This window comes from Lithobates pipiens, unplaced genomic scaffold, assembly GCF_037356315.1.
Source record: "Lithobates pipiens isolate NorthernLeopardFrog02 unplaced genomic scaffold, aLitPip1_a1.2 Scaffold_1, whole genome shotgun sequence".
NCBI lineage: Eukaryota > Metazoa > Chordata > Amphibia > Anura > Ranidae > Lithobates > Lithobates pipiens.
Window position 1 is genome coordinate 6,124,495 of NW_027507685.1, and position 24,644 is coordinate 6,149,138.

The 24,644-nt window shown below is 44.2% G+C and overlaps 1 protein-coding gene across 1 annotated transcript; it reads right to left on the bottom strand.

The window, feature by feature from the left end:
- Window positions 1-9,113: 9,113 nt before the first annotated feature.
- On the bottom strand, window positions 9,114-21,214 carry LOC143974395 (ankyrin repeat and SOCS box protein 12-like). The gene is given in 5 exon segments (XM_077475762.1): window positions 9,114-9,544; window positions 15,450-16,279; window positions 20,992-21,010; window positions 21,013-21,067; window positions 21,069-21,214. Coding segments are annotated over 5 exon segments (1,170 nt in total). The 5' UTR covers window positions 21,201-21,214; the 3' UTR covers window positions 9,114-9,410.
- Window positions 21,215-24,644: the final 3,430 nt, after the last annotated feature.

The window sequence follows — 24,644 nt, forward strand, 5'->3', positions numbered from 1 at the left end:
GAGTGCGGTGAGCGAGCCTCCCACGCTCACATCTGGTGGTACTGCCCACGAATACGCCCGTTTTGGCTCGCAGTTCTGTATTGGATCCAGCAAATTCAGGGTCGGGAGGTTTCTAATGATCCATGGCATGTGTTGTTTCACTGTTCGGGTCAGCCAGCAGGCTCATATAAACGCTCTATTACGCCCCATCTTCTCAATGCGGCAAAGACTCTTATCCCGAGATATTGGAAACAGAGGTAGATTCCCACGCTCCGTTGCTGGCTGCTCAAAGTTGATCACCTATACTACATGGAAGATATGACACTCTCTCTGAGAGGCAAGTCAGACCTTGCAAAAAGGATATGGGCCTGCTGGGTCGCCTTTAAGTATACACCCCCGTATGCAGCTATGGTATCCCGTCCTGTGTAATGTAATATGCTGTAGCCATGTTTGGGTCTTGTTTTGATTTGTTTCGATGAGATCTGTATATCCTGTTTTATTCTCTGAATTATCAGTCTGGCGGTTGGGCCCCCCCCCCCCCCCCCCCTGCTTTCTTCCTTCTATTCGGACTTTCCTTTCCTCTTTTTCCTCTTCTGGTTAAAATTGAAGGGAGTCATGTACATTTTTTGAGCTACTCATGTTGGAGTCTAAGTAGTTCTTTGGGTGGTTGTTGCTTACTGGTTGTACTGCTCCTCTGTTGTTATGTCTGCGATGACTTGTATGTACTCCTTCTCTTTAATAAAAACTAATAAAAAATAAAATAAAAATAAGATTCTCTAACAAACTTCTGAGGGCTTCACAGAACAGCTGTATTTATACTGAGATTAAATTACATCAGGTGGACTCTATTTTCGAATTAAGTGACTTCCGAAGGCAATTAATTTCACTAGATTTTAGTTAGGAGTATCAGAGTAAAGGGGCTGAATACAAATGCACGCCACACTTTTCACATATTTATTTGTAAAAAGAAAATTAAACCATTTATCATTTTCCTTTTCACTTCACAATTATGTGCCACTTTGTGTCAGTCAATCACATAAAATCCCAATAAAATACATTTATGCTTTTGGCTGTAACATGACAAAATGTGGAAAATTTAAAGGGGTATAAATACTTTTTCAAGGCACTTCATGGACTGGGATACACTTTAGGTCATCTGTGAAGGAAATTTTTTGACTTCTATCAAAAAATGATTGTATTTTATTTGAAAGAATATGAGGAAATGTGGTAAACATTATCTGCAATATATAAAGGGATGCCGGACCCGATGCGCGTGGCAGCCACGATGTCCGCTGGCCACACCTGATTGCTCCACAGAGAGCCAGAACGGGGATCTGACAATGTAAACAAACAGATCCCTGTTAGGAACAATGATCTCTCCTCCTCCAGTTAGTCCCATCCTCCCACAGTTAGAAACACCTCCCAGGGAACACATTTAACCCCCTGATCGCTCCCTAGTGTTGACCCCTTCCCTGCCAGTGACATTTACACAGTAATCAGTGCATTTTTATAGCTCTGATCACTGTATAAATGTCAATGGTCCCAAAAATGTGTCAAAAGTGCCTGCTCTGTCCACAGCAATTTTGCAGTCCCACCAAAAATCGGAGATTGCCGCCATCACTAGTAAAAAAAAAAAAAAAAAAAAGATAATAAAAATGGCATAAATATATCCCCTATTTTGCAGATGCTATATCTTTTGCGGGAAAACCAATCAATATACGCTCATTGCGATTTTTTTTACCAAAAATATGGCAAAGACTAGATAATGGTCAAAACTGATGAAGAAAGCTCTGTTCCTGGGTGCTGTGTGAAAAGGGGTGTGTCCCTTCCCTCCAATCAGCTCTCCTCACTGAGCTCTGCAGAGTGTAACCTTAGCTCGGTGCCCCCTGCTTTCTGAAACCTCAGACAAGATTTATAAATTCTGGTCTTTGAACGAATGTAGAGAAGAGAAGACTGCTGGCTATTTAAGGACAGACTGAATGCTGGTATAACAGAGAGGTACTGTAAGTTCCCATTACAAGTATACTTGCCTCAGCAGGTCATGTCTGCAGAATTTCCTTTGGTGGGAATAGTTGTATAGCTTAAATCACCTGTGTAACCTTTAAAGGGTATCTATGGTCAAAATGTAAAATCATTTATTCATTTTCACATTGTATATCCAGGGCCGTTTTTAAGGTAGGGCAAAAGGGGCAGCTGCCCTGGGCTCTGTCATTGTTGTGGGGCCCCAAGCAGCTGCTTCATACTTGCCAACTATCCTGATTTGAATTCCATCATCCCTTGAGGTTTTAGTCCTGTGCTGTGTCCCAGATGACTTGCCTGGAGACCCTGTGTTTACATGTAAATTACCAGCATTCATATGTAAATAGAGGCGGCCGGTGGCATTGATATGTATATCATGCCCCCCTGAGGTCATATCCACAGTAATCTCTAGCAACCAATCAACAAGCAGAAATCATGTGCTGTAAACTCTAGCAACTAACCAGTGAGCTGTAATATGTGCTGTAACCTCTAGCAACCAGTCAGTGAGCGGTAATGATACACTGAAACCTCTGGCAACCAATTGTAATAGCGGCCTGATCTGATTCAGTAAACTGTTTTAGAGTCTAGCTGCTATTTATTGTATGTCTCGGAGCAGGTGGGGAGCGAAACTGCATGGGGAGGGGGCCCCCAAGAAAAGTTTTGCCCAGGGTCCAATCAATATTAAAGATGGCCCTGTGTATATCAACTAATTCTAGATTACTCCTATTCATTTGGAATGTTCCTACATTCTGTAATCTTACATTGTGAAAATCCCCACACATTTTCTTTCATTAATTCTGTGACACATATTCACTATATCCTGTTGATAGTCACAGAACTATAGGGGTGCAGAGAAAAGGAGTTTCTGGAGGAGGAGTCAGTACAGGGATCACTGCTTACATTGAGCAAGGTACTGTGGGCTATGTAGTCCTTGAGGGTCCATTTATACTGGCTTAAAAAAATAATGCTGCTCCTAGAGGAGTTTAGCGTTTTGTTCGTAGTAGCAACTAATGTTATCCTATGTGTCCATACACATTAGGTCATTTTAGAGGCCTATTTTAAGCTCTGCATTTAGAGGCAGAAAAAAAAAACTTCTGATTTGAATTTTTGAAAGCGGTTTTCTGGCAGGAAAAAATGTTAAACGCTCAAAATTTGCTTTTTTTTTTTTTTTTTGCCAAGAGCAAGAGGAGAAGCCAGGGGCGTAACTATAGGGGGTGCAGCAGTCGCGACCGCAACCGGGCCCTGTGATGCAGGGGGCCCATGCAGCCCCCTCTACATATGGCCGACAGCAGCATAGGCAGCTAGCACATACTATCACATACCCCCTCCATATCCCCCTGGGGACAGGGACCCCTTCTCACGTGGGGACAGGGACCCCCACCTCCCCTGGGGACAGGGACCCCTTCTCACCTGGGGGCAGTAACTTCATCTGCCCTGGAGAAAAGGACCTCATCTCTTCTGGGGACGGGGACCCCATCCTGCCTAGGGACAGTCCCCCAATGGGGCACCTAAAAATGTAAAAAAAATAAATAAATAAAAACTGCTGATACCAGTGGTGGAACTACAGGGCTCACAAAGGTCATACCTGTGACCACCCCCTGGAGTTCCACCGCCGGACTCGGAGGGAAGGGCCCTGGCTGGGGTTCAGGGGGGCCCTTCATGGTTTCTTGCATCGGGGCCCTGAAGGTTCTAGTTACGCCACTGGGAGAAGCTGCAAAGTATGCAGGGAATCCAGGAAGTTGTGGAAAGAGATGGTCAGCAGACAGGCAGCACTCACAACATAAAAGGAGATTTTTCAGGTAAGCTTTTTTTTGGATTGTCAAAAATAACTATTGTGTATTGTTATTAACAGTGTTGATTTTCTAAAATGTAAGTTTATAATTTAGTCATTAAACTCCTTTGAATTAAATTCTCATGAAAAAAAAAAATAGCCCACCTGTCCTAGCCACTTACCTAAATAAACCTAGAAACCCTCGTCCCAGATTCTTACCTATCTCCTCATGACACGGGTCACCTCTTCTGGTGTTCATTTTCCTTTGGCCCGAAATTTGGTGCTGCCGTGCTTGCCCAGTGACTTCTCATAGACTTGAAGGGGGGTTGTAGCCATAATGTATAGTTATGCCGCGTACACATGATTGGAATTCTCGTCGGAAAAAGCTCTGATGGTTTTCCCGATGGAATTCCGACGGAATTCGGCTCAAGCTGTCTTGCCTACACACGGTCACATCAAATTCTGATCGTTTATAACGCGATGACGTACAACACGTACGACGTGACTAGAAAAAGGAAGTTAGCTTCTGTTTCGTATAGGGCCGTCTTTAATATTGATTTGACCCTGGGCAAAACTTTTCTTGGGGCCCCCCATGCAGTTTTGTGCTCCGCCTGCTCTGAGACGTACAAGAAATAACAGCTAGACTCAATCAGTTTACTGAATCAGATCAGGCAGCTATTGCGATTGGTTGGCAGAGGTTACAGTGTATCATTACCGCTCACTGACTGGTTGCTAGAGGTTACAGCACATGATTTATGCTTGTTTATTGGTTGCTAGAGATTACTGTGGATATGTCCTCAGGGGGCATGATATACATATCAATGCCGTTGGCTGCCCCTATTTACATATGGATGCTGGTAATTGCATGTAAACACAGGGTCTGCAAGTGAGTCATTTTTATACAACAATAGGGCAGAGCTGGGCAGCATTAGTAACAGCACTTCACACTGAGATATTGGGACACAGCACTTGACTAAAACCTCAAAGGATGAGGGAATTGAAACCAGGATAGTTGGCAAGTATGAGACAGCTGCTTTGGGCCCCACAACAAGGACAGGGCCCAGGGCAGCTGCCCCTTTTGCCCTTACTTAAAAACGGCCCTGGCCTCGTAGTTGAATCTGAGCATGCATGATTTTTGGCGTGACGGAATTGCATACACACGATCGGAATTACCGATAGAAAGTTTTTCCGTCTGGAAAATTGAGAACATGCTATCAATTTTTGGCTGGCGGAAATTCGGACAGCTAAATTACAATTACAATACACACGGTCGCATTTTCCGATGAAAAGCTCTCATCGGTCTTTTACTGGCCTGAATTCCAATCGTGTGTACGCGGCATTAGTGTTTGAGAGAAGTTTCCAGTAGGGCTGTGAAGCTCCCTAAGGATATAATATGCCTGGGGGGGGGGGGGAGATAATTGTCACTAAAAGTGCTGTTATAATTTAAAGAATAACTTTACTTTCAGATTACAGTATACAGTGCTGTGAAAAGTAATTGCCCCCCCAACCCTTTCTAATTCGTGAATGAACTGTGATTAACCACATTGTACGGTTTAGGAAATATTCCCCTCGCAATGCCCCGCTGACTACAGCGGCGCATGCGCACAGGGGATTCTCGGCTGAAAGTCCGGCAGACGCCGGACCCTGCCGGGAAGAAATCTCCCGCGTACATGCACGGGAGTGGCGATATCGCGGCTCTGGCCACTTACAGCGCCGGAACCGCGAAATCCGGAAGAAACACAGAGGGAACATGTCAGCTCCCTCAGCGTGGATCGGGCCAGATGTTGGGGGCCTCGTTCTAAGGTATTTCATTATGAGCATACTGCGGTGCATACTAGCTCATTATGCCTTTTCCTTTGCAGGTGAGTAAAAAAAAAACTTCAGCAGGTATACAACCGCTTTCAAAAGAATTAGTCTGGCAAAGTGAAGCAGGCCAAAAGATCTAAAAAAAAGCAACACAACTTTCCCAGAGCTGAAAGATCATCATTACCAATATATACAGCTACAGCATGCTATGCGTTGCCAGTGTAGACAATCTAACTTGAAGTTAGAGGACTCCACGTTTCGGGAATCCATATATACTGACCCTGAGAAAAAAGGCATCATCTCTAAAATGTATACCCATCTACTATCACAAGCCCCTGACCTTTTACGCTGCAGGGAGGGGTAGGAGCGAGATGTTGGTCCCATTGACGGTGAACAGTGGGATCAGATTCTTGGAGTGGGACCAATGGTGTCAGTGTCTGTGGCGCAGAGGCTGTCACACCTGTTTATATTGCTCTGAGTATACCGTACAGCTACATAAATGTGGTAGACGAGAGACTTTCATATGTCCGAAATGTCAGGCTCACCCAGGTGACCTCATCCATATGCTCTTGAGATGCCCCAAGTTGGTGTGATATTGGAACAGAATTGTCACAAAAATTGACAATGTATATCAGGATCAGCTAGCAGTAGACCCATCAACGTGTCTGCTGGGGAGTCTCAATGAGGAACTGTACCCCCCTCCGGCGTACATCGCCCTCATACTTAGCTAGGAAGCTGATTGCCCGACTTTAGCTTTCGGCACAGGCCCCGAAGGAAGTACAGTGGATCCAATTCAAATGGTTAATATCATCCTCATCCAAGAAAAAAACACCTACCATCATAGGAAATCACCTAAAAAATGTATAAGTATGGCAGAGTTGGTTGAACTCCCCAGAGGTGGCACCCCCGCAGATAGCTCTAGACAGGTTGCTAATGGGATAGGTGGTTTCCTGCTGTCATGAAAATCGCATGAAGAGACTGACCTCCAGGTTTTCTGGTTTACGATCGTGGGCTTCGTCGCGGGTGCGCACGATCGTACGTACGCGCATGCGTTCGTACGCGGGCACGGTCGCGTGCGTGCGTCCGTGTTGGCACCAAGCGGCCTATTTAAACTAGCCTCTTGCTAATGGTCTCTGCTGTCTGCTCTACAGCGTTATACCTGTGAAACCTGATCCATAGCATTCGTTCCTGTTTGACCCGGCCTGCCTGTGACCCATCTGCTATCTGCCTGCACCCGACCCTGGCTTGTGACGATTCTCCTGCCTGTTCCCTTGTACTTTGCTTCCAGTCTGATATCTGACCCGGCTTGCTTTGACCATCCGTCTGCTAAAGGTGAATCTGCTTACATTGAACTGTGTCATCTGCTGCAAGTAACCTGCTTGTATTGAACTGTTCACCTGCTGCAAGTACCTGCTTATATTGCGCTGTTCATCTGCTACAAGTTACTTGTCTTATTGATCTGTTCACCTGCTGCAAGTACCTGCTTATATTGAACTGTGTCATCTGCTACAAGTTGCCTACTTCCTTGCATTGCTTTTCATCTGCTGCAAGTTACCTGCTCCATTGAACCGTGTTATCTGCTATAAATTACCTGCTGATCCATTCGCTGTGATTACCTGCTCCACTGAAATTCACCTATCCATCCTTCTCATCTGTTGATCCTGCCAGGCACCTGTACCCCTCCTTACTCCTGTGTTCCCTGTTACATTGCCAGGAAACCGGTAGTGGGAGTTGTAAGGGAGGCCTCTTTTCGTAATCCGGGCTCGCTACTAGAAGGTATGTGACACCTGCGCTGACTTCAGGTGACCATATGGGACTATAGGTGACCTGTCAGAAGTGATTTGCCTTTTCTTTATAACACAGTGTAATGGCTGTATACTACCAGTTGGACTGACCTTTTCTTTTTATTTTATTTTTCTTCTTTTCTGCTTGTTGTTCTGTTTGATTGTTTGCACTTTCCTTTCCAAGAGAGCTTGGATCTCAGGGTGTTATGCAATGCTTCTCAGTCACTTGCTAGATGAGTCGGCTATACAGTTACCATCATTCATGTAATGCTATGACGATTGAAACTCCTGCCTTTCATGGATTGTATACCTATGCAACTGCCCCACGTAATGCCTTGTGTTCTATTCAATAAAAATATATTTTGTTGATTAAAAAAAAAAAAAAAAAAGTACAAACTCTAAAACGTGCACAATAAGGTTGTCTGCCAGCCAGTGAGTGCCCACTATAAAATGGGTGAGCCATTTCACACATCATTAAAAAGATTACAATCGAGATCTGAGCTGAGGCATGCTTAAAGAGGAAGTAAACCCTGATGAGTTTACTTCCTCTTTTTTTCCCTGCAAAGGTAAAGCATAATGTACTACTATGCATCGCATAGTAGCTCATTATGTGTCACTTACCTGACACAGGAGCCAGTGATGTCACCGCTGTCCCCTGTAGTCCGGAGCCTCCATCTTCCTTCCGGGTATCACTGCTCTGGCAACTCACAGCGCTGGAGCAGTGATGACGTCACTCCCGCGCATGCGCACGGGAGCCACCACTAACGGCATATCGCTGTTAGCAGCAGCATGCAGCTAACGGCGATAGTGCGCCTGCACGCCGCTGTCTACGGCGCATGCGCCGTAGACAGCAGTGCCTGTCTTTTAGTAAATATCTCCTAAACTGTGTAGATTTAGGAGATATTTCTTGGACCTACAGGTAAGCCTTAATCTAGGCTTACCTGTAGGTCAAAGTTTTTTTATAAGGTTTTACAACCACTTTAAGGTGTACTTTGAAAATGCAGGGAAAAGCAGTAAGCTTAATTCCTACCTTTTAAAAGCCTCACAGATTTCCCAGGATGCATATGGCTCACTTCATACCAAGTAGCAGCACATGTGCTTGATGGTTGGCCATTCTGACACCCAACCACACAACACTCACATGGAGATGGTGGGAGCATCCTTAGCCCCTGTACACACGGTCGGAGATTTCCACAACCAAATCCGTAGGATTTTGCCCGTCGGATTTTGTCCGTCGGATTTTGTCCGAAACTGTTGCATACACACGGTCGGACAAAGTTGGCGAAAAATCCGATCTTTCAGAACGTGATGACGTAATTTCGTTACGATGGGACTACATTCAGGCTAGTAGCCAATAGCTTTGATGTAGGAATTTGATCTGAGCATGCGTGGCACTTGGTCCGATCAAAATTCTCTACACATGATCGGAGTATGTCCGACCGGCCCAGTTGGTCGGGAAATATTTCCAACATGTTGGAAAATTGGGTCCGACGGATATTCCGACGGAATCAATCCGATGCATACCACACACAGTCGGATTATCCGATGACATGGTCCGATAGGACACATTCCGACGGATTCTCCGACCGTGTGTACAAGGGCTTAGCCTTGTGTAAACACCCAAGTTTCAATGCTAAACGCACTCTAGGGTTATTTAATGAATACCAGGGTGATGCCAATCAGGGGTGCAGAGTGCAGAATAGATTTCACACCTCCTCACCCCAATTCTTTACTCCTCGAAGGTCCGAAAGCTGTTTTTGTTTGATCAATAAAGTAGTATTTTATTGCACACCTTTTAGAATTTGTAAAACACAATTTCAAGGATTGATGCTGTTTAAGGCAGTGGACAGCTTTACTCCTTAGGAGATAGTAGATATTGTTGTATTGTAAAGTAGTTCTTTTATTACATCCACCTTTTGTATGGACAAAAACCACACAGTTTAGAATGCTAATTATGCCTTCCCACGTTTAAATCCTCTGCTTAGTGACAAAGTATGACCTGCTTTTCAAGTCTAGTTTTCCTTGGTGATTCTGCCATTCACGGGATTCCATCATGTCTGGTGCATGAGATATCTGATCATAGTTTGAGGAATCCCCAGTTGTTCAAGAAGATGTGTTTTTCCTGCTTGTCTCAGCAACTTCAGGATGGTCAGGCGACACTGCGACATCAAAGACTTTGGGTGCACTGTAAAGAGATTGCAAACAGGCAAAGGTGTGACTTTTTAAAAAAATCATTAGCATTAGTTTTACTTTTAAAGGTACAATTTGGAAGAAATAATGTCCCTAAAATGCATGAAGGGAAAATAGACCTGACTATTAAAAGTGGCTTTGTTGCCAGTCTGGTATTCCAGAAACACTGTCCTTCCTTCCGTTTGAATGTGCGGCTCCCTCCCTGTAGCTGACACATATGCCGATGATATAACCTCCAAGCTCCTTCTGCTCAGCTCCTGTCATCTAAGCCCTTGTACACACGGTCGGACATTCTGATGGAAAATGTCCAATCGGACCGAGTTGTCGGATAATCCGACTGTGTGTGGGCTCCATCGGACTGTTTCCGTCGGAATATCCGACGGACAAAGTTTTAGAGCTGGGCTATAAAACTTTCCGACAACATGATCCGATCGGACTTTGTCTGATCATGTGTAGAGAATTTCGATCGGACAAAGTGCCACGCATGCTCAGATCAAATTCCTAGACCAAAGCTATTGGCTACTAGCCTGAATGTAGTCCAGTCGTAACAAAATAACATCATCACGTTAGTACGATCGGATTTTCCGACAACTTTGTCCGATCATGTGTATGCAACACCAGTTTCGAACAAAATCCGTTGGACGAAATCCGACGGATTTTGTTGTCGGAATGTCCGACAGTGTGTACAAGGGCATACAAGCTCCTTGGCCCTTAAAGCAGAACTTTACACTTAACAACTTGAGAAAAAATAATGTTCTTTGGCAAGGAACATACATTCCACATGAATAATTACTGTATTAACCTATTCAGCCCCGGAAGATTTTACCCCCTTCCTGACCAGAGCACTTTTTGCGATTCGGCACTATGTTGTTTTACTGCCAATTACGCGGTCGTGCGACCTTGCACCCAAACAAAATTGACATTCTTTTTTTCCCACAAATAGAGCTTTCTTTTGGTGGTATTTGATCACCTCTGCGGTTTTTATTTTATGCGCTATAAACCAAATAAGAGCGACAATTTTGAAAAAAAATCTATATTTTTTTTACTTTTTGCTATAATAAATATCTCCCAAAAATATATAAAAAAAATATTTTTTTTCCTCAGTTTAGGCCGATATGTATTCTTCTGCATATTCTTGGTAAGAAAAATTGCAATAAGTGTATATTGATTGGTTTGCATAAAAGTTACAGCGTCTACAAAACAGGAGATAGTTTTATGGCATTCAATTTATTTTTAATTTTTTTTATTAGTAATGGCGGCGATCTGCGATTTTTATTGGAACTGGAACATTATGACGGACACATCGGACACTTTTGACACTATTTTGGACCATTGTCATTTATACAGCGATCAGTGCTATAAAAATGCACTGATTACTGTGTAAATGACACTGGCAGGGAAGAAGGGGTTAAGTGTGTCCTAGGGAGTGATTCTAACTGTGGGGGGGGGGGGGATTGGGCTTCCAGTCACATGACAGTGATTACTGCTCCCGATGACAGGGAGCAGTGATCTCTGTCACGACACAAGGCAGAACGGGGAAATACCTTGTTTATATAGGCACTTCCCAATTCTGTGCCTCTGTGACACAATCGGTGGGAGACCTGCGGACATCGAGTCTGCCAGTCCCGCAGGCACGGTCATGCTGCATGCTATCCCGCCTCTTAAAGGGGACGTACAGGTACACCCATTTGCCCACTGCTGCCATTGTGCGACGTATATCGGTGTGCAGCGGTTGGCAAGTGGTTAAAGGAGTAGTAAAGGCAAACGTTTTTTTATCTTAATGCATTCTATGCATTAAGATAAAAAAAACTTCCGTGTGTAGCAGGCCCCCCAGCACCCCCCAACACTTACCCTGAGCCCCTTCTCTGTCTTGCGATGTCAACAATTCCCACTCGGCCGTCCAGCACTCTCCTCCTAATTGGCTGGGGCACAGCTGCGGCACCATTGGCTCCCATGGCTGTCAATCAAAGTCAGTCAGCCAATCAGGGGAAAGAGGGGGTGTGCCGAATGGCAGCTGCCTGTCTGAATGGACACACAGGCCTGCAGCTTGGCACGGGTGCCCCCATAGAAAACTGCTGGTCTATGGGGGCACTTGTCAAGAAGGAGGGGTCAGGAACAGTGAAGAGGGACCCGAGACGATGAGGAGCTGAGCTGCTCTGTGCAAAACCAACTGCACAGAGGTGGTAAGTATAACATGTTTGTTATTTTTTATTTTTATTTTTTAAAGCGAGACTTTACAATCACGTTAAGGTTGCACTGATACCAGTATCAATGCTGATACTAAGCATTTGCACGAGTATTTGTACTCATGCAAATGCTCCAATACCTGAAACCAAAACCTTTGTGGTGCGATCTGAGCCCATACAAAATGAATGGGCTCAAATTGCACTGCAAAGAATCGCATGTGATTTGAACAGAAATGCGGTGTGATTTCTGCTCGAATCACATGCGGTTTTCTCCACCACTCTTGTGTGAACCCAGATTTGTCCTGAACCTCAGCATAGGTTCTCCCAGGAGCGGTGCCGTAAACCACATGCGATTGGGACAGGAATCACAGTGCATTCCTGTTACTGTTACAATTGCATGCCATTCTTTGCAGTGCGATTTGAGCCCATTCATTTTGTATGGGCTGAAATCGCACCACAAAGGTATCAGTAATCACTATCGACAAGTACTTTAGCACAAGTATCAGTACTCGTACTCGCCGATAAAAAAAACGCCACCTGTGCAACCTTAATAATTATGCTACCAAAATTAGTGTGTGCTGTACATTGCCTCCAGCATTGTTCCTGCTTCTTCTTGCTGGAGGCTGCCATTTTGCTGAAGTCCAGAGCCCCAGCAGTAAATCATATAGCGGAATTAAACCCATTGATTTAAAGGTTTAAAAAAAAAAATTTTTTTATTGGATGTGTTTTATAGCAGAAAGTAAAAAATTTTGTTTTTTTTTCTCAAAATTGTCGTTCTTTTTTTGTTTATAGTGCAAAAAATAAAACCCCTGGAGGTGATGAAATACCACCAAAAGAAAGCTCTATTTGTGAGGAAAAAAAGGACATCAATTCTATTTGGATAGTTTGTGTCGCACAACCACGCAATTGTCAGTTAAAGTAACGCAGTGTCGTATCCCAAAAAACTGGCCTAGGCATTAAGGGGGTAAAACCTTCTGGGGCTGAAGTGGTTAAGCAGGTACAGAAGCACATTTTTTTTCCTTTTGGGAAAAGGATTTTAACTAAATGAATAAAAGCTGACCCTTTATTCACAGATTGTTAAAGTCACAAGGAATGCTTCACAAATGAAAATGACAGTGAAATGTCTTGGATTGAAGCTGCAAGTTCCTTCATCAGGGCCATTGACTACAATCAGCTACAGAATTGCTCTCCATATTGTTAGATTGTTTAGGTCTGTATGACTTTAATTTCAGAGATTGGTCCCTCAAAGTGTAGTAGAGTTTTGCAGTGATTGCAATTAACTACAGAATATATAGATTCCGTAGCTGCTCATTGTATCCAGTATACCTGGTCATCACCCTTAGCCTCATAGACATGTAGCGTGTTCAGCTACAGTTTCTAAAATTCAAATCAATATCTATGTCTCTATGGATCCTAGGCCCAGGCTGTACATCAAGATGACTTCTACCCAACAAAGGTATGAATAAGCCCTGAACTCGCTTTCTATTAAACCAACTAGTCATTCAACTGCCCACTATACTTTTGGGTGTATCACAGTTGAATCACAGAGTGTGGACTTCTCTTCTCCGATCCCCCGCCGGCGCTCCTGGCCCATCCCCCCCTGCTGAGTGCCCCCATAGCAAGCCGCTTTCTATGGGATCACTTGTGCGTGCTTGCTCCCAAGCCGGCTCTGTGTGTCCATAATGCCGCGTACACACGTAGCAGACTATCCGGCGGACTTAGTCTGGCGGACTTTCCGCCGGATTGTCCACCGGACTTTCCAAACGAGCTACTTGCCCACACACGGTACTTTTGTGGCGGACTAATACGGCGTACTAAGTCCACCGGACTATCCGCCGTACTTTTGAAATGAACTGACTCGCCCACACACGTGAAGGAAAGTCTGCTTATTTTGAGCGCGTCTCCAGGTAGCCGGGGCCAGCGATGGAGGCGTCGCTGGCCCCGTCACCTGGTATGGACTTAAAGGGGAACCCCTACGCTGAAAAATCGGCGTGGGGGTCCCCCCCTAGGTCCATATCAGACCCTTATCCGAGCACGCTACCCGGCCGGCCAGGAAAGCGGGTGGGGACGATCGAGCGCCCCCCCCCTCCTGAGCCGTACCAGGCCGCATGCCCTCAACAAGGGGGGGCCCCCCCAACCCAAAGCACCTTGTCTTCATGTTGATGAGGACAAGGGCCTCTTCCCGACAGCCCTAGCCATTGGTTGTTGGGGTCTGCGGGCTGGGGGGCTTATCGGAATCCGGGAGCCCCCTTTAATAAGGGGGCCCCTGGATCCCGGCCCCCCACCCTATGTGCATGAATATGGGGTACAATGCCCTGGCTACCTGGATACGTGCTCAAAATGAGCGGACTTTTCTCCGGGCGGGAAAAGCCTGTTATTTTCAAAAGTATGGCGGACTGGCACACACACAGCCGTATTGTCCGCCGAAATGCGAGTCCAGCCTGATTGGAGTGCAAAAATACTTTCTTAGTCCGCCGGACTTTTGGGTAAAAAAAGTCCGCCGGAGCCTACACACTTGAGTCCGCCGGACTTTTCCACTGGATTGTTTGATCGTGTGTACGAGGCATAAGACACACAAAACGTGGCTCGGCCCTGTCCCCACTCCTTTCTTACTGGCTGTGATTGACAGCCACTGGTTCCCACTGCTGTGTCTGAGTCAATAAAAAGAGAGAGAGCCGAGCGAGCCTCTCCTTTTGTGCACATGGCTGGATCCAACTCAGCTAAGGTAAGTATTTAAGGGGAGCTCTGGGGGGGGAGTTGTTTGTAGAAGGTTTTTTACCTTAATGCATTAAGGTAAAAAAAAAAAAAAAAACCTTGTGCCTTTATAACCACTTTAATGTTTTAATATTTCAAATATGGTGGTAGGCATATATTGAATTCAGTACCATTAAATTCCAAGTCTTTAAAATTGATTCTTGTGTTCTTTTGGATATTGTTTTCAATAAACCGTTCCTGGTTTTTCCAGATCCAGCTCAGCAGGGCTTATAAACAGCTAATATGTAATGCCATGTACACAGGACCGGACTTTCCGGCAGACTAGGTCCGACGGTCTTCCTGACTGACTTTTCAGCGGAGTGCCGACGGATTTTATGAACGAACGGACTTGGCCACACACAATCACACCAAAGTCCAACGGATTAGAACGTGATGATGTACGACTGGACTAGAATAAGGGAGTTCATAGCCAATAGCCAATAGCTGCCCTCGCGTTGGTTTTTGTCCGGACTAGCATACAGACAAATGGATTTTTCCACCGGACTCGAGTCAGTCAGAAAGATTTGAAACATGTTCTAAGTCTAAAGACCGTCTCATTTTTCGACAGCAAAGGTCCAATGAAGCCCACACGAGGTCGAATTGTCCGACAGATTCGTTCCGTCAGACCTTTGCTGTCGAAAAAGTCCGGCTGTGTGTACACATCATAAGATCACCTACGGATTAAACAAGCCATTGCAAATATTTAAAATGTTGACATGTGACAACTGTCTAAAATGGAATTCTCTTGACGTCAAGATTTTCTCTAATTTTCTGTTGCATCAACAGGGCAGGAAGTGAAGGTAATTCTTTCTTGTGAGACACAGCACAAATTTACCTAACTTGGGGTTTTAACCCTTTTCAACATAATCCAAAACTAAAAAATTACATTTTGGCTATAAGACTTTCCTTTTTGATACATAGGAAACAATGTTGTGTAAGTACTCAAATGTTAGCAATTACCTCTTTCTCTAGCTAAAAGCTCCATTGCCTCAGAATTAGGGAATGACTTAGCAATGTTGAGGTCAGGCAAGTATACATTTGCTCCATAATCAATAAGTAACTTTACAAATGATGTCCTGCACCCATGTTTCAGGCATATATCCAGTACAGTTTTAGGTTGCTTTATCCTTTGTAGTATATTCTCATCAGTACAGTTGTAGTTAGGGTCAGCACCATAAAAAAGCATAGTTCTAAAGCACTCCAAGTGGCCATACACAGCTGAGAGGTATAGTGGTCCTGTAGAAATGGTGTTGCTTGCCGCCCAGTCAGGTAATTTGCACTTGACATTAGGATCCGCACCATATTTCAGGAGCTCCCTTAAAATGTTGATGTTGCCTTCCCTGGAAGCTGTCAGAACAGGAGAGCCATTATTGTAGACACTTCCAGAAGGGCAAGCCCCAGCTTTAAGTAATTCTCTGACACAGTCAAAGTGTCCAGCACTGACGGCAGCAAAGAGAGGAGTTTGAGCCTTCACATCCAGTATGTCCACTTCTGCTCCACTGGCCAAGAGAATCTTTAGACAATCCAGGGAACCTTTGGAGGCAGCAAGGCGAAGGGGTGTTACTGGAACACCCCATCCACTACGACTGTTCAGATATTTCTTATACTTCTCATCGGAGAGGAGAAAAGCTAAATATTGTGAATTATCCATCGCCACTGCCAAATGTAGCTCGCGACTTTCTTCTAATTCCTCCTCGTCTTCTTTAGGTTTTAACATGGCAAAAATTTTTGTGATATCCATGACACTCATTTTTGGACATCTGCAGAAAACCATTGTCAGAATGAATGAGCTACGAGATAAAACACAAAAAGAATATTACACACATTGTTTTTGTGGCCTTCAACAAAAGGGAAAACAGTGGCTTTGCTTAAAACTGTGAGAAAATCTATTTCAGGAAAAGTCCCAAGCAGAGAATGTGTGTAAGCCCTTGTACACACGGTCGGACATTCTGCCAACCAAATCCGTCGGATTTTGCCCGTCGGATCTTGTCCGAAACTGTTGCATACACACGGTCGGACTAAGTTGTCAAAAAATCCGATCATTCACAACGTGATGACGTAATTTCGTTACGATGGGACTAGTAGCCAATAGCTTTGATGTAGGAATTTGATCTGAGCATGCGTGGCACTTGGTCCGATCAAAATTCTCTACACGTGATCGGAGTATGTCCGATCAAACCAGTTGGTTGGAAAATATTTCCAACATGTTGGAAAATTGGGTCCGACGGAGATTCGGACGGAATCAGTCCGATGCATACCACACACAGTCCGATTATCCGACGACACGGTCCGATAAGACGCATTCCGACGGATTCTCTGACCGTGTGTACAAGGCTTAAGATGAGCTGGATATGTTTTACTCAGTTTCATTCGCCCCAGAGAGGGAGGGCAGCCTGGGTGGATGCCCTCTGCTGGGACACTGGGCCACACACAATTTCTAATAACAGATTTCTCCAATCCACACAAATGAGGTAGAAGGAGGTATCCTCCTTGATGACAGGAGAATGTTCTCTGTTGCTTCTGTTGAGCAAGGACAACCATACACTGATCAAAATTCCACTGGTTTCTGCTGAACCAGACAAATTTTGATCAGGGCATGGCCAGCTTTAGGGATCGGGTGTATGTGGTTTAAAAGGAGCATGTTGCTCTCTCCCTCAAAGAAAATGTCTTATAACAAGATAAACACTGGAATACTAGTCAGTACCAGTGTAAAAAGGTGTATTTGCGTTGTAAAATAAATTGCGTCCAATGTTGGGTGTCCTACATGTGCTGATAATTTCAATTTAAGGGTGTATCAACCACAGAGTGGTGCTGTGGATACACTACACCAGTGATATGCAATTAGCGGACCTCCAGCTGTTGCAGAACTACAACTCCCATCAGGCATAGCAAGACTCTGGCAGCCACAAGCATGACACCCAGACCCAGAGGCATGATGAGACTTGTAGTTTTGCAACAGCTGGAGGTCCGCTAATTGCATATCCCTGCACTACACAATAGACATGCTACGTCCCGATATTTAAATTTACTAAAGAAGAAAACAACTATTGTTGAGGTTGATGGACTTTTTAGGCATAGACATACAAGAAAATTATAAATTCAAACGATATTTATTTCTAAAAACTACAAAACATCCATTATTGTATCTCAGTCGTCATGCTCTGAGATACAATGATGGATGTTTTGTCATTTTTAGAAATAAATATTGTTTAAATTTATAATTTTCTTGTATGTCTATGCCTAAAAAGTCCATCAACGTCAACAATAGTTGTTTCCTTCTTTACTACATGTGCTGATGTCATTGCATAATGTAAATAATCAGTTTTGTTTTTCTACATTTGAGAATGGGGTGCCTAGAGAATTTTAAAGGGTATCTTGACCGAAACAAGGTTTAGAAACATTGGTTTAGCATAGTATTTGTTCTATTTGAGACTGCATCAGGGTTTATTACTAATTTACACATTTTTTTCTAGCCGTTAAAGAAGAAACAAGTGGAAAAGGGCATCTCCACACATTATGTTGTAGGAATTGGAGCATGGTACTTTGTGGTGTCAACTCGGTAAAGGAAATAATGAGATGGAGAATGGCAAAGATTACGAATGGGGTTAAAAGATGGAAAAAAGAGGGGAAGAACAGGAAACAGGGCTACAGGCAGAAGGAGAAATGAGGTTGAAGGAGAGGGGGAAGGACAAAAAGAGACGGAGAGGGAATAGTCGGTAGGGTGGAAGGGAAACAAGGGTAATTTCCTGCAGTTCAATGTTTCATAAGTAAGGTGGATGCAAGCAGGGATAGATAATTGAAGGAATATTTATGTTCTATGCAGTAGACATGCCTCTGTCTGAAGTCTTCTTCAGCTCCTTTAATTGTAGAGGCAAAATCTTTCATGAGTTTCATGTCATACATTTTTGCAAACTATTGTGAAACGGTAGAAAGTTCCTATCTATGCCAAAATGTAGGGATGCACGCTCTTGTTTACTACAGTAGCGGGACTTCCTGCAAAATGTTTGTGAGAAATGGCCATTCCCAAAAAATATGGAGGAGAGCGACACTACTCTCTCCACGATGAGAACGGATGGGCAAAGAATTCAGAGAATTCAATACACTAGGGACCCTGCACCATCATGTCATTATAATATGTATTATATATTATTCCTGGTATTTGTTACTGATGGATGCTGAACTATCATTTTCAAGGTTTCCTGGCTTTTATGCTTATGTGGGACAAATGTGCAGAGCGGGAATTCTGACTTTCCTCTGACCTCTCTAGCTGCATGCTTGTATCAGGTCCAAGGTACTGAGACTACAGGCAACCAAGAAACTAGCATTTTGAGGAAAGTCAGCAGCAGTATATACATAGCCACATTTGCTGATTGATTTGCCCAAGGTCAAGTCCAAGTAAGATAAGATGCCCTGATCTTTTCTGTGTGTGACTGCTGAAAATGCTTTTAGGAGAGTGAAGAAGGGTGGAAACCTCTTTCAAATATATCTTGCTTACTGGGTCACCATTGGAGAGATTCAGTCTAATGACATGTCACATGACCCTGCACCCCTGACACCATACTGCCAGCTTCTTGGTCTTCTGTCCTTGTCTATGTACACTCCCATCCCCTCCACTTTACTACTACCCTGTCATTATTATGGGTGGGACAATCAGGAGGCTCATGGGATAGACGGGGCAGTGTCACCAACAAGATGACCCCCCCCCCCCCCCCCCAGTGTGCAAATATCAAATAGGTTTGTGGTGGTTGCTCCCTCCCACAGGTCTCACTATTGGAGTCACCCATGACATTGATGGGTCTGTAGTAAGGTGGACGGGGTGAGATGACACAGAGGTAGATCCAAAAGACCAAGAAGCTGATTGGTAATTGTGTGCTGGGTTTCAAGAGTGTGGGGGGGGGGGGGGCATTGTATAAGGATCACATATAGTGCTATGCACCTGAAGACACTTGCTATTCACTGTAAATCTTAAAAAAGTCCATATTTAAATTGGCACATAATCTGTCTGGAATGTTCTTAATACTGTATGCGTACAACTGTTTGAGCTGTGAAATAACTCCCTAGTTGGTCCATTATTGGTTTCCCCCAGCTGAATACTGCTGCATTTATATGAACTAGTCTTTCAATCGGTTTGCCTGTCTGGGGTCAGATCTTCTGACCCTCATGTCTATTGGCACCTTTACTGTATATACTACTGTATATATTATGTAAAGACTAGTCAGATTTTGAAGCAAGAGAAATTGAATGTGAACTGTTTAGATCATTGCATGATCAGCATATGATCTAGATAATAGATTTAGATGTAGCAGCTTAAATGTTTTTTTTCCTTTTCATTCATTTTCATCATTTTTTCATTGTTTTTCATCACAAATTCATAATTAGTGGACAGCAGCATAACAATTCCTATGTAGTAAAGCCTAAATAAGCCTAAATATAAATCAAACTGCAAGAACCTATGAACTTTTTTTCTTTAATAATTATGGTATGTTTGATGAAGTTTTCAGCAAGCATGGTTAGCTGTTCATTTTTTTAAGCCACTGCAGCTCCCAGTATATCCTGGCCAAATACAGGCCATGATGGAACTTGTAGTTCCTCAGACTTATAAGCCACCCTTGTTGCTTGCTAATTAAATCACAGCTTTAGTTCTACATATATCACTGTAATCCCGCGTACACACGATCGCATTGTCCGGCGGACTCGGTTCCGCCGGACCACAGTGCGTCGGACAATTCGATCGTGTGTGGGCTCCAGCGGACTTTTTCATCGTACAGTCCGGCGGACTTAGAAAGTAGTTTTAACTCCGCCGGACTTGGCTTTCAGTGGACAATCCGTTCGTCGGTGTGCTAGTCCGGCAGACTAAGAATGACGCATGCTCTGAAGCAAGTACGAGAAGGAAGCTATTGGCTACTGGCTATTGAACTTCCTTTTTCTAGTCCTGTCGTACGTGCTGTACATCATCGCGTTAGAATTCGCCGGACTTTCGGAGCGTCCGTGTGTGGCCAAGTCCGTTCGTTATAAAGTCCGGCGGATTGTTTGCCGGACCAATTCGATCGTGTGTACGCGCCATAAGACCCATTTCTAAGCATGCATATCATACAGGCCCTATGTTCCTAATATAATGCTAGGTATAACATCATTCCAACATCAACTCCTATCTACCATAAGATTTGATATTTTCCATATTTGTTGCAGTGAAAAGTGTTTCTTTTGAAACTCCCTTCACAGCCCTCATTGTATAACACATGGAAACATGAAGATGCAATTATTTTTCATAAAAACAACTTTCTGCGTATCAGATTTTAATATAGGTACATTTGGAATGAAGTGCAATACATTAGGCTTGATTAGCCAGTATATTTTCAGTACAGATTTGAATAGCACTACTATAAGACAAGACATCAAATTGCAATGATCCATAGTACATAACACAACATAACTAAAATAATGGTTAGACTTTAGACAAATAAATATGTACCAAGATAAGTAAAATCCGGGCTAATCTTACCTGTATAAGCTTGGTGTAAATTTATGTGCAGGTCTGATGTACCATCTTTACATTCTTGCCTTGTATACAAATGGTAATCCAGCAAATTCACAAGGACTCCAACAAGTGTGGAAATGTAACTGGGTGTGATTAAACTCTTCCAACAAGTGGATAAGGGACAGAGCTCCTGCTAAAAATAATGCTGGAGAGGTCGTGCTTGCTATGTCCATTCTTGGGCTGCTGACCTCACTGGAAGGGTAAATATAGAGAGGTGCCTGGCAGGTGCTCTTGTCTGTTTTGGTCTGAATTGTATGATAGGGTGTAGTGACATTGTTCTAAACAGCTGTAGCAACCTAACCCAGCTACTGCAATACACATACAGGTCAATCCAAAATCACTATGTTCTGTATTGTAATATACTGTATACATAGTTCCCAGCCAGCTCTGATTTAGCTGGACTCTCCCTCTTTCCTCCTCCGATGTGCCTTTTTCGGCTGGATATATATTACTCTCTGAAAAAGAGCAACTATGGGAAAAATCCAAAATGACATATATGATGGAGTGTGTCACTAGTATTAACACTGTTTTTCTGAGCCCCCCTGTGACATAGTTGTATTAACTGTTCATCCTGCCAGTAAGTCTGTTACTTTTCAATTTTCTTTAACCACTTCAATACTGGGCACTTTCACGCTTTCCTGCCCAGGCCAATTTTCAGCTTTCAGCACTGTCACTTTTTAAATGGCAATTGCGCGGTCATGCTACACTACACTGCTACACTATCATCTTGTTCCCACAAATAGAGCTTTCTTTTGGTGGTATTTGATCACCTCTATGGTTTTTATTTTTTGCTTGCTAAACGAATAAAAAAAGACCGAAAATTTTGAAAAAAAAAGTTTTTCTTTGTTTTTATTATAAAATTTTGTAAATAAGTAAGCTTTCTCCTTCACTGATGGGCACTGATAAGCTGCACTGATGGGCACCAATGAGGTGGCATTGATGGGCACTGATGATGGCCACTGATGGGCACTGATAGGCAGCACTGATGGGCCTTGATAGGTGGCACTCGTGGGCACTGATATGTGACACTGATGGGCACTGAAAGGCTGCATTGATGGGTACTTATGGGTGGCACTGATCGGCACTGATAGATGGCACTGATGAGCATTAATGGGCACTGATGGCTGGCACTGATAGAGTTAACCGATAGGCATCACTGGTAGCACTGGCAAGCATTTTTGTCTTTGGCACTGATTGGCAGATGCCTGGGCACTGATTGGCATTTCCCTGGCAGTCTAGGGTGGCATACCTGGTGATCCAGTGTGGTGGCCATCCCTGGTGGTCCTGGCAGCATCCTGGTCGTCCTGGGTGGGCATCCGAGGGGGGGGCTGTGCTAAACAATCATCTCTCCTCTACTCGCGTCTGTTAGACACGAGTGAGGAAAAGCCGATCAATGGCTCTTCCTGTTTACATTGTGATCAGCCGTGATTGAACACAGCTGATCACGTGGTAAAGAGTCTCTGTCAGAGACTCTTTACCTAGATCAGACTGACACGCCGCAACAATGATCGTCATATGACGTCCGGTCAGGATATCACAAACACTTTGCCTCTGTGATTCTGTTTACCTTCAGGGCCAGTGCTACCACTAGGCAAACTAGGCAGCCGCCTAGGGCGCACTGCTGCCTAGGGCACCCGGCCACTGGTGTTTCTACTCTCTTCTCTCTGCAGCAAGCAAGTCTCAGCATCAGCAGGCACCCGCTGCTCTGATCACACATAGTGTCAGAGGCGCAGTGAAAGAGGATTGCGTCTGTGTCTCCACTCCCGAATGAATGGAAGCAAGCAAACATTCATTGATGGGCAATGGTAGGCTGCCTTGATGGGCGCTGGTGAAGCTTCATTTGATGGGCGCTGATGAGGCTTCATTTGATGGGCGCTAATGAGGCTTCATTTGATGGTTGCGGGTGAGGCTGCATTTGATGGGCGCTGGTGAGGCTTCATTTGATGGGTGCTGGTGAGGCTTCATTTGGTGGGTGCTGGTGAGGCTGCATTTGATGGGCGCTGGTGAGGCTGCATTTGATGGGTGCTGGTGAGGCTTCATTTGATGGGCGCTGATGAGGCTTCATTTGATGGGTGAGGCTGCATTTGATGGGCGCGGGTGAGGCTGCATTTGATGGGCGCTGGTGAGACTTCATTTGTTGGGTGCTGGTGAGGCTGCATTTGATGGGCACTGGTGAGGCTGCATCTGATGGGCACTGGTGAGGCTGCATTTTATGGGCGCTTCATTAAAAAGGTGGGGTATACATGGGCAGGGCAAACTGGTGAAGTCAGGGGGGAGCCAAGGGGGGCGGCAAAATTAGGTTTCGCCTAGGGTGTCAAAAATCTTTGCACCAGCCCTGTTTACCTTTGGTAAATAAACCCCAGTATGTGGTTGGGGACACACACCGGCACCCGCACCCGCACCGGGCCCTGTGTCAATGCAACTGCTACACCCAAATAGATATGAATGTGACTGTATGCGGGCAGATGAAGATAACACCTAGGCATCCCATGCGGGCAAAGATGGCCCTTCCTGCGGGTGCACACATAAATACGCCTGTGTGAATGAGGCCTAAACATCTGTAAATTATTAGGTTCATGTGCAAGAGACCCAAATGACCTTCATGAAACACTTCTTCATTGGAATCCAAGAGCATCTTTTTATAGCCTCAGAAGACTGAGAATTCAATAATCTATGGCGGCATTAGAGACATTACACCCCTGGAAACATGGCAGATGATAAGAATTTTCTAGGTATTGGCCTGTCAGGCACTCTGGCTTTACATCTGTTTTATGTAAGCTTCATTTGATCTTCTGAAAAGGGAAACAGCTGTTATCTCATTCTGCTTGTCCTGCACATTGTGACACTTCTCCCCGTCTTACTGAACAGCTCATGTCTTAAAACAAATACAAGCAGAGCTGCTAACTGCTGACTTTTCTTTAAACACGTCAATTAAAGAATTTCACTTCATTCCACGCTAAATTTTGTCGACGAAAATTGTTTTCGTCAGCTGCATGTTTTCAGTGTTGAAAATTAAACAAAAATAAAATTAGAATTAAGTCAATTGACAAAAACTACGACGAAAATCAATTCCAATTTTCATTTAGTGGACTAAAATCTCCAATATACAGTAAAATATCGGATTGTTAGTAACGCGTATTACGAGCGTTTCGCAATACAATCTTTTTTTTTTTTTAATCTTTACCCGATTTGCGAACGTTGTCCCCCCCGCAAGACAAGCAGGATTCAAGCCTCTGGGGTGTGCAGTACCGTACGCGGCTAGAGGGTGCCGATCAGGGCCGTCTTTAACCTTGACTGGACCCGGGGCAAAAATTTTCTTGGGGCCCCCCTCCCCCATGCAATTTTGCTCTCCACCTTCTCTGAGACATACAATAAATAGCAGCTAGATTTAAAATCAGTTTACTGTATCAGATCGGGCAGCGATTGCGATTGGTTGCCAGAGGTTACAGCATATCATTACTGCTTACTGACTGGTTGCTAGAGGTTGCATCACACATTATGGCTCACTGATTAGTTGCTAGAGGTTACAGCACATGAGTTCTGCTTGTTGATTGGTTGCTAGAGATTACTGTACAGTAATACTGCTCGCTGGTTCCTATAGGTTACAGCACGTCTTC